General features: G+C 43.1%; 1 protein-coding gene across 1 annotated transcript in view; it reads right to left on the bottom strand.

Moving 5' to 3' along the window:
• CPE (carboxypeptidase E) overlaps positions 1-17,333 on the bottom strand; it is a 332,480-nt gene that overhangs the window by 98,636 nt on the left and 216,511 nt on the right. Inside the window, exon 3 of the mRNA XM_078677023.1 lies at positions 11,657-11,824. Within this exon, the coding sequence (XP_078533149.1) occupies positions 11,657-11,824 (168 nt within the window). The remainder of the gene's footprint in view (positions 1-11,656; positions 11,825-17,333) is intronic.

Genomic DNA, 17,333 nt, shown 5'->3' with positions numbered 1-17,333 from the left:
AGTCCTCGAACACATCCCCCATCCGGCCTACCCATCAAGATACGGAATCTGTGAACTTACCTCTGACCGTGGAGACCTAGCTTTTTGACCGATGCTCGGTGGAGCTACTTGATGGCTAAAGAAGAGATGGGCTGTGGACTACCCCTTCAGCCGTCACCTACCCAGCCGGGCTTTGAACAGAACTTACTTCGTCTCTCCGTTGTATTCTCCCTCCTACCCCTTTACTCCACCCTCTTCTCCTTACGCTCCATATATCCCTCCTCTTTGCTCTTTAATTGTTTTCCCATTGAGACCTAGCTGTTTGGCTGATGCCCGGTGGAGCGACCTGATAGCTAAAGAGGAGATGGGCTGTGGACTTCCCCCTCGGCTGTCACCTACCCAGCCGGACTTTGGGCAGACTCTCCTTTCGTATCTCCATCCTATCTACCTCCTACCACTTTACCCCACCCCCTTACCCTTCTAATCTCTATTTACTTCGTCTTCTACACTCTTGGAATGTTTTTCTAGTAACTGATGTAACTAATGTAATGTAATGTAACTAATGTTTTGTAATGATGAGACTTCTGAAGAAGGTTTTCCCTTGGCTTCCTTCTTTTGCCAGAAAAACGTTGGTCCACGCCTTGGTTATAAGCCACCTGGATTACAGCAATGAGATGTTTATGGCAGTTTATGACACCTTACTGTCTAAACTCCAGGTTGTGCAAAATAGAACCGCCCACCTGGTTTGTAACCTCCCGCCAGGCTTTTTTTTCCTTACCTGTGCTTGTTGGCTATAGGACTTTGGGCACTTTACAACTGCTGATCAGTGCTAAAGTGCATATGCTCTCTGTGTAAATTGTGAACATGATTGGTTATCCATGATTGGCATATGTGATGTATTGGTAACCCCCTAATAAAGTGCACTAAGTGTGCCAGGGCCTGTAAATCAAATGCTACTAGTGGGCCTGCAGCACTGATTGTGCCACCCACATGAGTAACCCAGAAAAAGTATCTCAGACCTGCCACTGCAGTGGCTGTGCACAGTTGGTAAACTGCTATGTCACCTGGCATGTTCACCCACTTGCCAGCCCCTAACCTTCCCTTTTCAGGGGTGTAAGGCACCCCTATGGTTGGCCCAGGGTACCCTCTATGCACGGTGCAATATGTGTGAATGGTTGGACGGTATACAGACAAAATATCGTATCAAAAATATAGAATAGCACTAATATCGAAGTCAAAACATAGAATGGACAAAATATCGAATGGACAGAATACAGTCAACAAAAATATCGAATTTAAGGTAAGTAATTTAATATCGATTTTCATAAATATAGAAAGTCAAAATATCGAAGTATATAATATAGATATTAAATATATCGAATTTTTAATAATATCGAATTTTTTTAAGTGTTTGTATGTTAGTATATGTGTGAAAAGTGTATATTTATTTTATAATTGTTTTTAAATAATGAATTTTATGTTATTTATTTTTTGTGTAATTTAATTTTGTAGCGGGTTGTGGGTTTATAGGGGAATAGGGTGGGAAGTAATTTAATTATAATTAATTAAATATTAAAATTTATTTATTGGTATTATTTTGAATTAATTGTTCATTAATTTTTAATTGGTAATTAATTAAAATTTTCATTGGCAATTAATGTTACTTAATTGATTAATTGATAATGATGTTAATTTTATAAATGTATTTCCCATAGCGGGTTGTGGGTTTACAGGGGAATAGGGTGGGAAGTAATTTAATTGTAATTAATTAAATATTTTAATTTATTTATTGGTATTTATTTTGAATCAATTGTTAATTAATTTTTAATTGCTAATTAATTAATTGGTAATTGGTAATTACTTTGTATTAATAGGTAATGAATTTTAATAATTAATTTGTATTTGTATTTTTAATTGATTCATTATTATATTATATTAAATTGTTAATTACTTTTAATGAATTTTTTATTGGTATTAAAATTTCATATATTTGTATTAATATATGAAGTATTCACTTTCCCTACTGTTGCGCTCACTGGAGTGGGAATAGTAATTTTTACCCCTACGTTATCCAACGCTTTCCCTACTTTTGCACCCTCTGGAGTGGGAATAGTAATTGTTATCCCTACGCTATCCAACACTTTCCCTACTGTTGCACTCTCTGGAGTGGGAATAGTAATTTTTACCCCTACGCTATCCAACGCTTTCCTTACTGTTGCACTCTCTGGAGTGGGAATAGTAATTTTTACCCTCCCGTTATCCAACGCTTTCCCTAATGTTGCACTCTCTGGAGTGGGAATAGTAATTTTTACCCTTACGCTATCCAACGCTTTCCCTACTGTTGCACTCTCTGGAGTGGGAATAGTAATTTTTTACCCCTACGCTATCCAACGCTTTCCCTACTGTTGCACTCTCTGGAGTAGGAATAGTAATTTTTACCCCTACGCTATCCAACGCTTTCCCTACTGTTCACTGTCTGGAGTGGGAATAGTAATTTTTACCCCTACGCTATCCAACGCTTTCCCTACTGTTGCACTCTCTGGAGTGGGAATAGTAATTTTTACCCCTACGCTATCCAACGCTTTCCCTACTGTTGCACTCACTGGAGTGGGAATAGTAATTTTTACCCCTACGCTATCCAACACTTTCCCTCCTGTTGCACTCACTGTAGTGGGAACACTAATTTTTACCCCTACGCTATCCAGCACTTTCCCTACTGTTGCACTCACTGGAGTGGGAATAGTAATTTTTACCCCTACACTATCCAACGTTTACCCTACTGTTGCAGTTGCTGGAGTGGTAATAGTAAATTTAACCCTCCGGCTATCCTACAGTAAAACTATTGTATATTATTAATTAATATGTTAATATATATATATATATATATGTGTTAGAAAATTAAAATGTATGTTTATTTTATTAACTTAAATTAATTATTTAATACTTTTTAAAGTTATTTAAGTATTTTTAAGTATGTTTTAGTTAATTATAGTTATTATTTCATTGATTTTAAATTACTTTTAAGACATTTAAAAAAATTCGATATTTTGACTAACTATATATATTTTTTGGATATTTTTGATTCGATATTTTTGTACTTACCTGTTTGTAGATAGGACTTCGATATTTTTGCTTTCTATATTTTTACCTCGATATTTTTAGTATTCTATATTTTTGTATTCTATATTTTGTCAGTGATCTGGTGTGTGTGACATTCCCTGATAGTGAAATACTACCAATTTAGTTTTTAATTATTGAAAGATTAACTGTCCCATAGGATAGAATGGGGGTTACTTTGTAACATCTTACAATTATAAGTTCCAATTGGGAAAAGATAGAGAAATAAAGTTTAGGCTCTCTGAACTCAGAATGTAATAACACATCTTTTAGTAAAGATGGTTTTTAAATTATGTTTTTGAAAATGCCACTTTTAGAAAGTAGACATTTTCTTGTTTAAACCTTCTGTGTGCCTCTGCCTGTTTGTGGATTGACTGTCTGGTGTGGAGTGACATGGGCTGGGGACATGCAGTCACTGTACACAGCCACTGGGGGGTGAGGGGTTAAGGTGTGCCTGGCCCTTCCTGGATGACTCAGAAATGAGCTGAATGGGGCTTGGCTGTATTTTGAGTTGTGGGAGGAGATATCCTTGCAGCAGAATAGGGCCTGTCGCCCTCGCACAATGCTGTCTTCTCCCCCTATGGTCATACTGCACCAGAGAGGACGGATCTGGTTGGACTGTGCTCGGCGACCCTTGCATAAAGATAACAAATACAAAATGGGGTATAAGTAGTGGACCTTAAACACCAGAACTTTAGATTACTTCTGGAATCAAGAGTAACCTTTGCCACGGAGAAGAGCTGGCGAGATGTGAGGAGGAGTACTGCCCATTTGCTGTGTGTTGTGTGGGGTTGGCCTGCAGTTGGTGCTTCTGACAATGAAAGATCAAAGAGCTGGACTTTGCTGTGTATCCTGCTTGTGAAGTTTCTCCAAGGGTTTGTGTGTGCTTACCTCCTGTCAAGAAGTCTCAGGGACACAAAAAATTTCTTGGAAATCTGATGGTGCTGCTGAACTCTGCCATCTGTGAGTCCTACCTTTGCCTGAGGTGCCAGTTACAGGACCTCAAAGGTGGGTTTTCCAGCTAATCTCTGCCAGAAGCGGCATGAAGCATCGCAAAACCGTTTGAAGCCTCTCGGAACCAACACCAGGTGATGCATAGCCTCACCAAGTCCCGTCTGGCAACAGTGGACGGTGCGAAGCCTCGCAGAGCGATGCATCACCATCTGGTGTATCACGCATCGTACCTGTGCGCCAAGTTTTTCCATGCATCACCCACAGACCAGAATTGTCTTGGATTTCGACGCCTCACGTCCTCCTCCAGGCCAGATTGATGCATCACTTCTGTGTGCAGCAGAACTGTTGCCTCGCCTCCCCTCCCAAAGGACTCAGAAACTGACCCTTCGCTATGTTTTCCAAAGCTTCCTTTCCTTTCTGTTTGGCCTGGTGAACTTCATACATTGAAACATCATGGGGAGGCCCTTGAAAAATGTTGGATAGAAACCTGGATTCCTGTGCCTACACATCTAAACACTTGATAGTAAATAAAGACTGCTATCAGCCTTACGCTGCCAAAGCGGATGATTTGTTGAAAAATCTTGGCATTTTGGGAACATAAAGAAATTATCACTTAACCGATAGGCAGGTTTCATATAGTGAAATACTTTGTAGGAAGCGGGCTCTTTACATGATATATCAAAATGAGATATAGCATGCAAAGAGTCCATGGGTTCCCTTATAAGTGGACAGGAGCTTGCTCTAGCCATCCCATGGTGCTCTTCTAGGGGTTGTGTGGTCGAGCAGCGTTAGGTTTATCAGAGGGAAGCGTTAGACATCTGTAAATACACAAAATAGTCAATAAATGATGCTCACGACTCAAAATGGAGATCCACACCAATTTATAAAAATAACATGTGTCTTTATAAATATTTAGGCTCCAGAATCAGGTAAGTAAGTTTTTCAATAGAAACACTTTTGTATTTGAAAAGCAAAACTTTTTTTTTCAGAAGCTTCAATGTAATCCTATGCGAGGAAAAACAAGTACGGCATTCAGGTACAGTCTAGCAACTCACGATACCAATCTCCAGGACTTAAGGTGAGTGGGGGCAAGGTCCAAGGCAACACCAGCCAGACACCACCAACAACGTTAGGATGGTCGTGTGCAGGGAGGCAAAACAGCGTTGGGTGCCCAGTGGAAGTGAATGGGGATTGGTCTTCGCAAAAAAAGGCTGCAGGCTTTGACTGGGAGGCCAGTCGCGCTAAACCAACTATCTGTCCTCATGATGCTCATGGACGTAGTGACACCTTTGGTCCTCTTTTCTATGGGTCAGGAGCGACTGGCGCAGAGGTGCCCTTAGGCGTTGGGTTTTTCCTACCCGGTGCAGTCGTAGTAGCAGGGGGCTTGCATACAGAGATTGCAGGTGTCATTGAAGACTCCACAGTGGGGAAACCCAAGATGTACTTCAAGTCTGGAGGGTCTGGGGGCCACATTGGCCCACTTCAGCTCAGGCTAGGTGGCTCAGGTGCAGTGGTGCTTTTCGGCATCTGTTTTTGCGGTCTTGGAGTTGCACCAGTTAGCCTTTGGTACCTCAGGATGCAGGGGAACAGGTCCACTGTCCCACAGGAGTTATTGGTTCCTGGGTGAAGTACTGGAGGGTCTCCCAGGATTTGAAGACACTGCAGGACTTTTGGTGCAATTGGCGAAGTCAGCAGGCAGGCCAGCAGGGTTGGCACCAAGTCATTTGCTGGATTTTCTGTTCTTGCTCTTTGAAACTCTTCACATGTGTTTCCTTCTTTCAGATTGGCAGGTTGTGCTTCTCTGCAAGCCGGGCCGAAGAGGCTGAAATGCCAGAAACCGGTCCCCGGTAGCTTGTCTCCTTTCTGGTGAAGAATTGGCTTGGTAGTTTGGTCTGCCCTGTTCCCATGATGCACTGGGCCAGGGACAGACTAATTTGCATATAGCCAGGTTCTGAGCTGGGATGGGGCAGTGAGATAAATAACGGTGATGGATCAAGCCCTGATCTTTGGACTGGGTAAGAGTGGTCTGCTTAATTCAGACACTCTGTTCATCACCACCCCCTTTTCTGAATCGTTTTTGGCCACTATAGGTGTGGCAGGGTATACTCAGACATGAGTCCCTTTCTCACTGCTCCATCAGGATTCAAGCAAGCCGGGCCGAAGAGGCTGAAATGCCAGAAACCGGTCCCCGGTAGCTTGTCTCCTTTCTGGTGAAGAATTGGCTTGGTAGTTTGGTCTGCCCTGTTCCCTTGATGCACTGGGCCAGGGACAGACTAATTTGCATATAGCCAGGTTCTGAGCTGGGATGGGGCAGTGAGATAAATAACGGTGATGGATCAAGCCCTGATCTTTGGACTGGGTAAGAGTGGTCTGCTTAATTCAGACACTCTGTTCATCACCACCCCCTTTTCTGAATAGGTTGTGCTTCTCTGGTGCCATGGGGCTTCCTTAAATACTGAATTTAGGGGCATTAGGGCATAGTAGGGTAGTAGCTAATGGGCTACATACCCTTGGGGTTACCACACCCGTACATGAACACTTCCTGCAGGACTGCTGTATTTCTTCACGAACCTGCCCATTCTGGTCCCGATGAGTCTCTTCAAGACTATAAACACGCTACTCACGGAGCTGAACTGGGGCACTGGTAGGCGACGCATCAGTATGGCTAAATTGCAACTGCCCACAGACAGAGGTGGCATGGGGGCGCCAGATGTGATAGCTTATGGTTACGCTTGCCAGCTCCAATGGTTAGCCTACTGGCTGGCGGGACGCAACTTGCACGAATTGGGTATGACGGAAGTAGACAGGGACAGGGGAGATCTCCACAAACTGATGCTAACAAACACTAGAGTACCGGTCACGGCACCGTACCTTCTGCGCCTTGCTATTAAGTCTTGGAGGAAGGCGGTCCGATACACCTACACCACATCGTCCTATGCCCCCACTATACCACTGCTAGGACTCCCATTGGGCACTGGCACACTATCGGAACGAAAATTACGACCCTGGCAGCAGGCGGGAGTCCTGCAGGTGGGCGACTTCTTTGCGGAGAACGCTCTCATGACACACGCGGATTTCACACGACTACACAATACCCCTGACACACAATTCCTGCTCCATGCACAGGTAGTGCGATGCATCACCTCGACATGGGCAAGGAATGGGACGGAACCAGCCGCGAACCCGCTCCTCACAATGCAATATCTGATGGGAACGGGCAGCCGCCTGACGAAATGGCTGACGGCTGGCATCCGCACCGGTAGAGCGATCACATTACAGCCGACTCGGGATAGATGGGAGACTGATGTGGGCCGAGTAATTCATTCAACTGATGATCATGCACAGAGCGTATCTTACCCCTCACAAATTGCATAAAATGTTCCCGAGCGCAGCGGATACCTGCCCCAGATGCGGAGCAGCAGATGCCAGATTGTTACATATGTTATGGTCCTGCCCGAGGCTCGGCAATTACTGGGCAACAATCCACAAAACCTTAGAGTCGGTGGCACCGGGCAGACCATATGCATCACCACTGTACAGTTTACTGGGGGTAGGCCACAGAGAAAAGAGGGAAAACGCAGCCACCCGCTTTGTAGATTTGGCACTGTTGCTTGGGAAACGATTAATAACAATGCGCTGGAAGTCGGCGAGACCTCCGGAGGTGGAGGGATGGCATACTGAGATGATGCGCTGGGAAGGGTGGAAGGGATGGAAATACGGAGAGAGGAACAGAGAGGCCTTCGGAAAATACACATCTCTCTAGAGTGGGATACAATGATGACAGGATTTGAGCTATGTACTAATGAAATCTTAGAATGCTGCCTAATGTTACCGATAGACCCGCGAAGGGGCATAGGACTGTACTATTATGAAGTGGGCTGTATGATGAAAGGGGGGAGTTATGGTCCAGTGTGACAGGCAACAGGAGGCACTAATGGGAAAGTCGCCACGTCAGTAGAGTAGGAACGGAATTGTTTATCACTTAACGTATACTACGCAATTGTTTGAAAATGCTTTGACTTGCCCTATGGATGAAGACATGAGCGGAATGTGCAGTGCTGCGGGATGTGGGAGGGGGGGAGTTACTTATGTAGGGGTGTTCTTCTGAAAAATGAAAAGTAAATGGGTTAATTGATATACGGTTAATGTCAAGAAGTCGCACGCCTCTCTCACTGGTGACAATGTGATTATTTGACTGTACCACTGATTTGCTGCAATAAAGAAATGTTCACAAAAAAATGAACACTTCCTGCAGGAAGTGGGTATATTCCTGTCTCACTATTCCTACGTTTGCTGTCTTCAAGATGGGTAACTCTGAAAAGGCGTATTCACTTCAGGTAGCCCACATTACAGGTGGTACTAGCCTGAGGATGAGAACGTCTCCCTGATTAGATAATTTTCCTGCAAGTCCAGGTGTCAAAGGGCTCTGGGCAAAGCTTCCTTTTCTTTTCGGCAAGCCAGATTCACATTTTAAAGTGGGTGGCTTCTTTGAAGCTCCCTTGGCTTGGAATGCTAATCGGCAGGTCATCCTGTGAGAGGGGGTGTGAACACCCTCTTCCCAAGCAGGCTCTGTTTCTGACCTCCTGAGAGCAAAGGACCTTACCCTTGGGGATCAGAAACTCGTCTCTGGTGGCAGGCCCGCAAGAACCAGTCAGGCAACACACCAGACGCTGGTCAGTTTTCAGGGGGCACCTCTAAGGTGCCCTCCTTGTGCATATATCAATAAATCCAACACTGACATCAGTGTTGGTTCATTAATACGAGATGTTTGATACCAAACATACCTATTTTCAGTAAAGCCATTATGTAGCTGAGGAACTCCTTTTCACCAGTGTCCAGCACATGTACTCAAAATGTTTTCCCTGTTAACTTGTACTGGCAGTAATAGGGCTGACCAGCACAGGGGCATATCTGCTCATGCACTTATTCCCCAACATGTAGTATAGTGCACCCGGTCTTAGGGCTGTAAGGCCTGCAATAGGGGTGACTAACCTATAATTCATGCAGCGCCTGTGTGCATGGCACACAGGCTGTGTGCCATGTTGTATTTTCACTTTTGTCTGCACCAAGATATGCAGCCTGCAGTGGCAGTCTGTATGTGTTTAGTAAGGGGTCTTTTAGGGTGGCATAATTCATGCTGCAGCCCTCAAGTTCCCTCTTTGGCCTCCCTGCCCTAGGTACCAGGGATACCACTTACCAGGGGGTACCAGAGGTATTTCCAATTGGGGGTACAACTCTACAGTTTTGGGAAATAGAACTGGCACTGGAAACCTGGTTAGCAGAGGCGCAGTACACTCTGAGTCAAAACCACATCAAATACAAGGCAAAAAGTGAGGGTGACCATGTCAAAAAAGGGCACTTTCCTACATACGGCTTCACTCATTCTAGGCCTACGAAGTTCCAACCACAGCTTGCTCACATTGATGTTGCTCAATAGGCTGCTGAATAAGCAACAGGTTAAATTTTAAAACATCCACTAGATCAATGAGGTCATGCATGTGAGCACACTGGAAAATTTTCCATACTGTTTCTTCCATACCACATGATAATATGAATAAGGCCAATCTCCCCACAATGTGTCTTATTGCTCCCGCTGAGGTTTTGGGAAAGGTATTTGTATCCCCAAGGCTCTATGTTGTAATCACCCTAAACTGTCATCTTCTCCTTGATGTGCTCTTTGGTAAACACAGCAAGGCTTACCTAACCTCCCATGAAAATGGCTGAAACATGCTCATTTAGAATCCAGTGACTGCAACAGTGCATTAGGAAACTGATAATTACAAGGCTCAATAATAATTATTATTTTTATTATTTGCATTCAGTTTGTTCAAAGGTATCCTAAAGCTTTTAGTAGCACATAATCACAACGTGAACCTTACTGTTTATTAGCACCAGCATCAACCCTCTATAGTGAAACAACACCGTTATGAAACCAGATCTCATCATACATGGAACTTCAATGTAGCCAGCATTGATTCCTGGTCTGGGTTAAGATTTGATGGGATTTTATGGAGAATGAAAGGTGCTGCACTGTGATCATCAGTATGGAAAACAAGCCTTTTGTTATATAGGATGGGTCAGTGCTGTCCCCAGTATCAGACCTGATGTAATCTAAGAGTCTGAAATGAAGAGGAAAGCATGAAATGCAGGGGAGGTGTTAATGAAGTTGTCCATAGCAAAGTAAGGACAACCCAAATGCACACCACAGTCCAGGCTCTTTCCCACCAATTGTTTCAAGTCTCCCTGTTATCAACATTCAAAATGTCATATTAAAACCTACCTGCACATCAACCTCATCCCATCTACTCTACAATATCAGCGCTCTATAACCCACCTCCCTCCGAAAATGGAAAAGACAATCCACTAAAAACACGACGTAAACACAACACTAGCCAGCTTCAGATCTTCATCCAAACAGATGTATGCTTATTTTAATGTGTCAAGAGTGCTCAGTGAGCGACTCGCCACCCCACCAATTGTTGGGCTTACGCTTCTAACAGGTTTTGTAGTGCAAGGATCTATAGAGAATTGCAACTTCTGTTCACTCTCATTACAGTCCTAAACATACTTACCATTTTACTGTGTGGCAGGCCCAGACTCCATACCCGTCTCCAATCAGTGAATATTGATGACCTTTCTGTATATGATAAGCTTTCAAGAACATCCTCATCAATCACACACACACACCGCATACATTGATGTTTACTATAAAATTACATCTGAGTGTACGTTTACAGGTTTAATAATTCCACAATAAACCACGGCTGATTCAGTTGTTCTCATCAGTTCATCCTGGAATTGACTTTGTGCCAGGTGCTCAACACTTTGAGGAGACAAGCGGTGATGAGTGAGCGAAATTTAGATTTTTTGTCAAGAAACAGAGTGAAATTGTGGATGATGTGTTGCTTTGTGAATGGGGAAAGAACTAATGCCAAATGAGCAGTTGCTTTTAGAAGCACTGCGAGCAACTAGTTACTTTTGGGTGGATACAGTATTCTTCAAAGAAACTTCCTCAGGAGCAAAAGTCTGTGTGCAACACCTGCCTGTGGGTCCCCCTGGCGCTCCTGCAGGCATTCGTCAAAACCAAAGGAAACAGCAGAATTGCCCAAATATTCACTTCCGCATTTCTCGGATCTAAAAATAGGATTTTGCAAACCTCTAGCTGAGTATCTTATACATAACCTTTTGAGAACAATGTGAGTACCAAGCTCTGGTTTGGGATGGGTTGTGTTTGGGGTGGTAAGTGTTCGTCAAAATACTGCCAATAGTAAGATAGCCAGGAGCTGCTGCGTTCAGATTCCTTGACAAAGAAGACAATAGTAGTGTTGAGTGACTTCAAATCATTTTTGGTCGGATAATCACTTTTAAATTGTTACTAAAGATGGAGGAACTTTTACGTTGTCAAAGATCAATAAGAAATGTGGCATTTATGCCACATGATGTTCAGACCTGAATACAACGTAAGCAATTGCATTCTTGCCCACAATTCATTTGAAAAGGTCTTTAACCTTTTGGACACTTTTGTTTATTGTCTATAAGCCAACACTAAATACAGCAAAGTCAGGTATTTCGGCCCGCCATGTTCTCTGATGGCGCTACCACTTACCTGCGGGTTCTGATCCACGGATTTCTTCAGGTTCTGCAATAAGTGATTGTTCGGGCCACCTTCTTTCTCATTTACGTACACTATGTGGTCCAGGTCTGGAAAGTTTCTGTTCAGATCGACGCCCTTGGCATTGGTGCGACCAACGAACCAATCTTTCATGTCTCCGGGCTGAAAAGTTACAACAATCAAGAATGAATGTTCAGCGGAAATGCACACAAGCTTTTCATGCAATCATTACTAAAAACATTAGTTTTAACATGTAGCACACTGAACGAAAGTACCTGCCCCAATATATTACGTTTTAATGCATCCACTAGCAATCCTTATCAATGGAATCCAACAGATCTTTCATTCAAATACAAAAAGATGTTAAAAGAGAATAAATTATATTAAAATGCAAACCATAAATACATTTGAGACCCAGGGAACCCTTTAAGGTCTGTCCAGTGAGCCTATAAACGTATGTAATACAACGTGACCTATTTGTTTCCACTAAACCATACTTTACTATGGGAGAGAGAATAAGGGCCTCATTTCTGAGGTTTTGCCATAAGATAGCGCAGGCCTTCCTGCTACGCCTCCCTACAGCAAAAGAAAAGGGCAGGAATGCGCTGGATCTATTAGATACAGCGCATTACTGTCCTTTTCCTCTGCGCATGCACACAATCGACTGGCGTGCGCCAGCGTAGGCAGCTTTGCACCGTGGCTTTTTCCTCTTTCTATGTGTGCTGCAGAATGCAGAATGCAGCACACATAGAAAGAGGAAAATCGAGGAGAAATAAAGATATTTCTCCTCGTTGTGCCTCCCTTATGCCTCCCCTGGAGAGGCATACATTTTTGGCGCTGCTTCAGAATTATGATTTCCTGTAATCTGGAGCAGTGTCAAAAAGCCTTGGGTGTTGCTGGGAACGCCCCCAGCAACACCCATGGAATGCCCCTTTCACAGTTTTCTGCATGAAAGGACCACATATTTATAAGACCATGAAAATCCAAGAAACATGCTTTATGTGGCCTTATAAATATGCCAGTGGCACATTGCGCCACCGGAACTTCAAAAAAGTGATGTTCCAGCGGTGCCTTAGTGCCGGTAGGGCCTCATAGAGGAGGCCCTAAGAATTTAACACCCCGGGGAACTGCACAAAGTAAGGGTTGGTACACACACAATTCCATATATTCTGTCTTTGCTACTCTGATCTTTCTTGACATTACATTCAGCTCTTATCCACTTCTAGAAAGAAGAAGACGATATTCTGACACTAACTCACATTTCAAAGAGGGGGTCTTAGTGGGGATTTCTGGATTAGGCTGTGTCATTCTGGAAGGTGTATGCCATTCCTATATATAGAGAGAGAACTGAGCTGATAGCCACAGTGCTTAAAAACGCGTTGGTCATTCAGGCTTCCAAGAAACCTTGCTTCATACTCCGATATTTTAAATTTCTATTCGTCTTCCAATATTCAGGGACCTTCCTACCTCAAATGGCCATATTGCCCCAAAAGTTGGTCAACTACTTTGGAAGAAAGGGAGCTGATTTTTTCCCAAGATTTCATGAGTTAATGTCGGCAGTATTAATACATTTTTCCAGAAAGAGCCGATGAAAATCTAATACATGACAGATAGCCAAATAGAATTCTAGAGAAGATGAAAACGGTTCTTAAACAGTGATTAATCAAACTATTACTACAATAGATACATCAGTCTACTGCAAAAGTTACCATCCAGCTCACTGTGGCATTAACATTATATCAAGCTGGTCAACTGACCTAAATTTGACTTTTGATTCTAGACATTAGGATATGTCTAAAAAACATATTTGGACTAGGCACATGTTCTGGGATGAGAGGCTCCGGCCTGGTAAACAGAGGCTCAAGGTACTGGGAAGGATGAGTAAACATTTGCTGTTATGTTCGATGAAAGGCAGGTTGACTGTGTCCATGCCTCTAATTGCTTTATTTTGAACCACTAATGCTCCAATATTTTGAACATGTCTACTGCTCCCTTGGTATGGGCCGACTGATAAGGAACATGGTGTAACTCATCTGAATATTAACCTGTTGGCTGCTGCCGTCAGCCAATGGCCGACGGCAGCACTACCTCGCTGGTGCTGCCGTCGGCCAATGGCCGACGCGATCGCGCCCGTTTTTTAAAACGGCCGCACTGCCGCAAAAAAGCGGAAGCAGCCAACGGGTTTAATACTTCCCTAAGTAGGTTGATTTGAGCACATCTTGTAAACATGAAAACATTTCCTTGGTTTGAAGGTTCATAACAGTGTTTGCTGATCATGCTATTTAAGGGATGGCAGAGTTGTTCATCCCAAACAGAGAATGCTGCTAAAAAGTATTATATCTCCCTGTCAGTTATGCCCAAAACACCTCCTTCATCTTTTCACAATGACAATGAAAGATTTTGTTGTTTCCCACTATCAATGAAAATGTTGTTTGAGGGGCTATATAACCAGGAACGCACTAAGAGGACCCTAGAGGATACAGGAGTTATTTGTAAGAACTGAGCTTTTTTGCGGTGGGGACTTTGAGGGTAATGTACATTTTTAGGGCCTCGTTTACAAGCCCATTGCGCTGCCGGTGTGTCACTTTTTTTGATGGACCGGTAGAGCAGTGTGCTTGCCCGTATTTACACGGCCATGTAAAGTCACCCTGCATGACTTTCATGGCCTTGTAAATATGTTTGCCTTTCACCCATTACTCTGCGTGAAAGGGGCGTTCCATGGGTGTTGCTGTGGGTGTTCTCATGCAACATCCATGGAACCTGACACATGCCCAGATTTACAAAGTGTCGTAAACCTGGGAATGCATCAGAATCGGAGTGACACAACGATGGGAAATACTTTTATTTCTCCTCGTTTGTTCCTCTTTCGATGCAACACGCATAGATAGAGGAAAATGCCATCAATTATTTGTTTTTGTGCAGGAAAGTGTCCCTTCCTGCACAAAAACAATCATCCCCACAACCCAGGCACCCTTGCAACATGGGTGCCTGCGTTGGCACACAGCTGCTGTTTGTGCACAGGCGCACGGGAGAAGGACAGGAATGCGCCATAACTTGTAGATACGTCGCATTCCTACCCTCTTATTTTGATGCATGGCAGCGAAGCAGGAAGGCTTGCTGCACTGCGTCAAAATACAGTAAATGAAGGCTTCAGTATATTGTTTTACAGACCTTCTGTACAAGACACTTCTGCAGGTTAGCTGCTGAGTCGGAAGTTGTACTTAGGACATTTAACTAAGGACAATGTAACCATGAATTGATGAATACAAATGAGCTACAGTGTGTGAAATTATGAAGCTCTGCAAGGCCAGTACTCGGAGTCATGCAGACTTCGGTACCATCAAACTGCATTTGCTGGTAAGTAAAAATATTCTAACAAAACTCCAGTAATAATAATTTGAAGTATGAAGTAAACGTGCTGGTTCATTTTCCTGGCAAATGTCACACCTGTTTGGATAAAGCTATTTATCTGTTTTTAATACAGAGGTTCATTTTGCTCTGCTCTATGGGCGACACAGTACCATGGATGTGTGATACTTTATTTAAAATAAACACATCCATGCGGTATAGAGGTGAAAACTAAAGCAGAAAGTCCCATTTGAGGAAATATTAAACAATGCTTCAACAATTATATGGAGCATTTACAATTCTTAGCTAATTTTTAGCTCCAACAGTAATATTTTCCATACCAATTTTAATTAATGTACACATTTCAAATCCACACATGTAAATATTAGACAGGAAAGAAAGCACTTAATAAAAGACAATAACTACCCATTATTTGTTAACAGTCAACCCCAGTGCGACCATTAATTAGCTGACTTACTACACTATTATTTTTACACAAAATAGAAGGTAAATGACAGTTATTTAGTCATTTTGAGAACATGTGATTAGACAAATTTGTTTCACATATGTATATTTTTTCACACACAAAAAACAAAAGGCTGCAATTTTACGATCTTTTAATTTTTTAACACATACAATGAATAAGATACCTTTGAACGACACGCGCAATGAAGAAAGTCACACGTGTAAATATACAATTGACTATTCTCTCGTCACTTCTCTACTCTTAATCCGAGGGCCTACTCTCGTCACAACTTGCAGAGAACAAACCCACGGTAAGGCTGGTATTAAAAGTGTTTGTCTCAGGGGGGCGCTAGAGGGCGCAAAGTAAGATGGCTGCAATGTAGAAGGCTCTTGAGGCTGAAGCCTCAATTCGCTCACAAAATCCTGCATATGCTGCCATCCGAAGTTTCACATAACCTACCTGAGCCACTATTAATGAGAGGAGCGGAATAGACTGCGAATGGAACCGGGGAGGACGGATGGAGCTGTGGGCCATGCCAGAGAAGGGTAGTTTACTACTGGCAGGCGAAAGATTACTTTTGCTATGACTGGCACTGGGCATGACATTTTTGGGGACCTGTGTGAGCAAATGTTGCAATAGTAGAACTGTGCTAGCACCCACTCCTGCCTGAAGTGGTATCCTGTGCATGCTAGGCTGCCAAACATTGCACCATAGCAGTGGCCCATAGTACATTTTTACACCGGAGGACCTTAAGATGGGGAAGCGAGATGGCAAGTCTGAAGGCACTAAAAAAGCAACCAAGTTTCATGACTGAGATGTGCAATCAGGCCCCCTTTGGAAGCTGGCCGCAGCCAAGACGTGGAGAGTCTAGGCGATGTGCACCCTTCACTACTTGAGATACAAGGTATATTGTCAACAATAGCCACGAACGTTGATCCTCTTACAAAGGGTCTGGATGGCATGAAGGCCCATCTAGATTAGCAACATTTTAGCACAGATATGGCTGATAGCTGCATTTTGGATCACAAGCATGACTCTGCAGTTTAGGCGAAACTTAACAAAGAGTTGCAACTAGAACTAGACAAAATGAAAGCAAAGAATGAAGATTTGGAGGCATGATTGCGTAGATGCAACCTAATTAATACGGGAGTTCTGGAATCCAGCAATATGAAGAGAGCCAAAGACCATGTGTTAAAGGCTATCTTTGAGTGGGAGAATCTTTCATAAATTTTTTATCATAGAGCTTGCCCACCTCCACACCCAATCATCGCAAAATTGTTGAATTATAGAGATTGTACCAACATTTTTCAGCTAGCACAAGAGAGAATTGAAATCCCTCTCCATCTATCCGGACTTTACCCAGGTGGTACAGAAAACCAGTAGGAAGTTCATTCCAACAAAAAAGAAACTGCATGAACGAGGCATACAAAAGGCTGTGCAACTCAGCTAGATTGCAGTTCATCTTGCAATACGAATATCATGCATTCATTTCTCTGAGTAAGCCGTTTCCTTCCTTAACAAACAGCTGCAACAGGACAGAGGCAGGGGAAGCAGATCTGCTAACTCCTCGCCAGGTCACTTTAGCAAAGTGGTGTAAGACATTGCTGCTCTACTTGAGTTTCAGGTTGCATATTCTGTGAGCGTACAACTTACGTCAAACTACCGCCTTCCAAGCATCCGTACTATTGACGATGGGAGGATTCCAGTCTAACCATCTATTTCCAAAGACATTTTGCCTGATACCTAGGACGTGTGTGACGTGGGATCTTCCAGGGTTGATTTGTCAACTTCTGCTCCTCTTGAGCATTGTACATATTAGATTTGTTATAATTTGGCCAAGATTCACAATTGATCCTC

The sequence above is a fragment of the Lissotriton helveticus genome, chromosome 2_1, assembly GCF_964261635.1.
Source record: "Lissotriton helveticus chromosome 2_1, aLisHel1.1, whole genome shotgun sequence".
NCBI lineage: Eukaryota > Metazoa > Chordata > Amphibia > Caudata > Salamandridae > Lissotriton > Lissotriton helveticus.
The sequence above is the reverse complement of the archived record's forward strand: the minus strand, read 5'-3'. Positions and strand labels throughout refer to the sequence as shown.